Below are 3228 nucleotides of genomic sequence, written 5' to 3'. Positions count from 1 at the left end.
CACAAGTGAATCCTGAACTATCAAGTAGCTGTGGTGTGAATCCTGTTTTTGCTAAAACTATTTGGAAGGAGGAGTTATTACATGTATTGCAACCCCGTCCTCTATCCCACTCCTTACCTCATATGTGCTACTGCTCCACAATGGAAGGGTGCAGAACACAGATCTTGGTTGCCCCTCCCCCCCAAAAAAAGATAGCCAAGGAAGGTTTCTATGGAAGGATCCAGAGAGTCATTTCATACAGTAACATGGGATGTGAGTACCCTTCAGCCACCCCCTCCAGCTCCCAAATCATCTACCAGCCTTAGTAAAAGAGAGGAAAGAGATTTACCTGCTTCTATTGAGGCTGAAAGTCATGTATAACCTTTGAAGGACTGTAATGGTTTTAATCACAGGAATAGTATCTTTTTTGAGAGGCAGAAGAGAGTAAGGAGCTGAACCACTCTGCAAATATTAACCAGGCTATTTTGGAGCAATGGCGATTGCCTTTGAAATGTTTCATCATGGGTCTATACTTAGAATTCAGATGAACGCAGGGGGAGGGGAATGGGGTAGTGTTAATCCCCAGTTGTTTTGAAGTTGTCCTGTAAGCAGGTTAGTAACTAAACTGGCTGAAATGGAAGCGTTCAATGCTTTGTTTAAATATGTGATTCTCTCTGTGCGTTCTGTTTTGACCTGCTCTGCATACAGATTGCCACAACACTCTGAGAGGTGACACTTCTCAGTTTTCTTCCCAACTAGATGTTCTAGAGAGCACTTGGGGCAATCACATTGGGAGACTGATGCTCCATGACAGCTAAAAGTTGGATTGAGTTTCAGGAGCTACTATATATAAAGCTGGGTTGACTTATGTCAGCGCACTAATTAAATGCCATCTGGGTGGTTCCTCTGGGTTTTTGAGTCCATCACCCAGTTCAGATCAAGTCAGAGGCCAAGGAGGAAAACATGATGATGGACCTTTTTGAAACTGGCTCCTATTTCTTCTACCTGGATGGGGAAAATGTTACTCTGCAGCCGTTGGAAGTGGCTGAGGGCTCTCCCTTGTATCCAGGGAGTGATGGTACCTTGTCCCCCTGCCAGGACCAAATGCCCCCGGAAGCCGGGAGCGACAGCAGCGGAGAAGAACATGTCCTGGCGCCCCCGGGCCTGCAGCCTCCCCACTGCCCGGGCCAATGTCTGATCTGGGCTTGCAAGACCTGCAAAAGAAAATCTGCCCCCACCGACCGGCGAAAGGCCGCCACCCTGCGCGAGAGGAGGAGACTAAAGAAGATCAACGAGGCCTTCGAGGCACTGAAGCGGCGGACTGTGGCCAACCCCAACCAGAGGCTGCCCAAGGTGGAGATTCTGCGGAGCGCCATCAGCTACATCGAGCAGCTGCAAGACCTGCTGCACCGCCTGGATCAGCAGGAGAAAATGCAGGAGCTAGGGGTGGACCCCTTCAGCTACAACAGACCCAAGCAAGAAAACGTAAGCCTCGAAGCCGCCGAGCCAGGGAAATGCAAAGGCTGATTAAATGGCTTCCTCGGGGCCTTAACCTCCAGCTGCTGGGTCTTATTTCCCTTCCCCGTTTCTGGCCCCCGCCCCCGCTCCTTCTCTAATGAACCCCCAGTGACCCAAGAAGACCGGGTGCCTGCAATAGGCAGGAAATGCGTACCCGGCCAGAGGAAGCAGGAATGCCGCACCCCCGACCCTATCCCAGCCCCCCTCCCCCCGGAACCGATGTTTCTTTCCTAATCTGCTGCTGCCTTGGTTTTCCCTCCAGCTTGAGGGTGCGGATTTCCTGCGCACCTGCAGCTCCCAGTGGCCAAGTGTTTCGGATCATTCCAGGGGGCTCGTGATCACGGCTAAGGAAGGTAAAGTAAAAGAAAGGGCTGCACCAGGAGAAAAAAAAAAAAAAAAAAAAAATCCGGGAGGGAGCTGGGGGCTCGTTCCGGGCCGAAAAGTCCTCGAAGCGCGAGTGGGGACGCGCCCTGCAAGAGGGGGTCCCTCGGCGCGCGGGCCCGGTTCTCCCGCGCCGCCAGTGCGGCCTCGCGCGGGGCGCTTGCCTTCCTGGGCTGCTATAGGTGTGCGTGTGTGTTGGTTTTGCACTCAGGAGGAGCAAGCCTGGATTCGTCGGCCTCGAGCAGCCTGCGATGCCTTTCTTCCATCGTGGACAGTATTTCCTCGGAGGAACGCAAGCTCCCCTGCGTGGAGGAGGTGGTGGAGAAGTAACTCCCGGCCGCAGGAACTGGGGACACGCTCCACGCAGCAGGAAGGCCCCGCCCACACTCCTTGGCCTAATCCTTTACATTAGGTCACATTACATTAATATTTAGGAACCCAGACCCAGGGGTTTATGAGAGGGAAGGAGTTAGATTCACAAAGAAACTTTGCAGACAGTTGCGCACTCTCAAAGGAAACAAACAAAAAAGGCTTTCGGCTTTGGGCTTTTATTTTTTTGGAACCGCGAGTGGCTTAGGTCTAGCGCCCTTATTTTGTTACTGTTTGTTTGGTTTTGTAATACATTAACTTTTATTACGGTGATCCTTTTGTGCCATCCTCAAAATAAGTCCATTCCTGTCTAAAGCCAGTGGGAACGTTGCATTTTAATGTTAGTAATATTTAATGTATTTTTGTAAATAGGATTAGAACTTTCATTTTTTTATGTAAACCTAATAAATCTATTTTAAATGTGGAATGATACATATAAAATGTGCGAGGATCCTGGTATTGTAATATTAAAATAAGTTTCTGTATGAACAAAGTTGGTCCCAATCTGATTGAACTGGAAAAAAATATATTCGAGGGCATGGCTACAAAGACAAAGAGCCAAATCCGCACCCTCAAGCTGGAGGGAAAATCAAGGCCGCAAAAGATTAGGAAAGAAACATTGTGTGGTTAATTTAGATACCACACAAGCCCATTTATTCTGAGTGTTGTCTTTAAGGCTGAGTAAAAGGCAGGAAAATTGTTTTCCCATGTCTGAATTAAGTTGGATGCATTTCTGTCTCACGTAGAACTCATACTTGTGATTGAAAGTGAAGAATATCAAAAAGGAATGTGTCCTTCTTCCATTTATTGCCTCTTTTTCTTACGGTTTGTATGGTCTTATCCCTGGAGATCTGGGTGAGAATTATGTACCCAAAGTTGCCAATCGAATTTTCCATCTAGTAAAATCTTGTTGCAAGCAATTACCAAGCAAACATTCTTTGTGATTTCCCTAAAAGATCTTAAGCTGATTTGGCGAGGCAG

General features: G+C 48.3%; 1 protein-coding gene across 1 annotated transcript; it reads left to right on the top strand.

Annotated features, from left to right (window-relative positions):
• Positions 1 to 726: 726 nt before the first annotated feature.
• Positions 727 to 2732, top strand: MYF6 (myogenic factor 6). The gene is made up of 3 exons (XM_008058430.1): positions 727 to 1464; positions 1760 to 1850; positions 2090 to 2732. The coding sequence occupies exons 1-3, from the start codon at positions 943 to 945 to the stop codon at positions 2206 to 2208; spliced, it is 732 nt and encodes a 243-aa protein (XP_008056621.1). The 5' UTR covers positions 727 to 942; the 3' UTR covers positions 2209 to 2732.
• Positions 2733 to 3228: the final 496 nt, after the last annotated feature.

This window comes from Carlito syrichta, unplaced genomic scaffold, assembly GCF_000164805.1.
Source record: "Carlito syrichta isolate Samal-C Ts95f unplaced genomic scaffold, Tarsius_syrichta-2.0.1 Scaffold303338, whole genome shotgun sequence".
In the NCBI taxonomy this organism is placed as follows: Eukaryota; Metazoa; Chordata; class Mammalia; order Primates; family Tarsiidae; genus Carlito; species Carlito syrichta.
Note: the sequence above shows the minus strand (reverse complement) of the source record. Positions and strands in the feature narration are given on the sequence as shown.

What these genes read in the sequence shown, in the direction of transcription:
- MYF6 (XM_008058430.1), top strand. Translation starts at nt 943, where the DNA reads ATGATGATGGACCTTTTTGAAACTGGCTCCTATTTCTTCTACCTGGAT. An exon ending in ACAGACCCAAGCAAGAAAAC is followed by an intron (nt 1,465 to 1,759) that starts GTAAGCCTCGAA and finishes TTTTCCCTCCAG; the next exon opens with CTTGAGGGTGCGGATTTCCT. An exon ending in CGTGATCACGGCTAAGGAAG is followed by an intron (nt 1,851 to 2,089) that starts GTAAAGTAAAAG and finishes TTTTGCACTCAG; the next exon opens with GAGGAGCAAGCCTGGATTCG.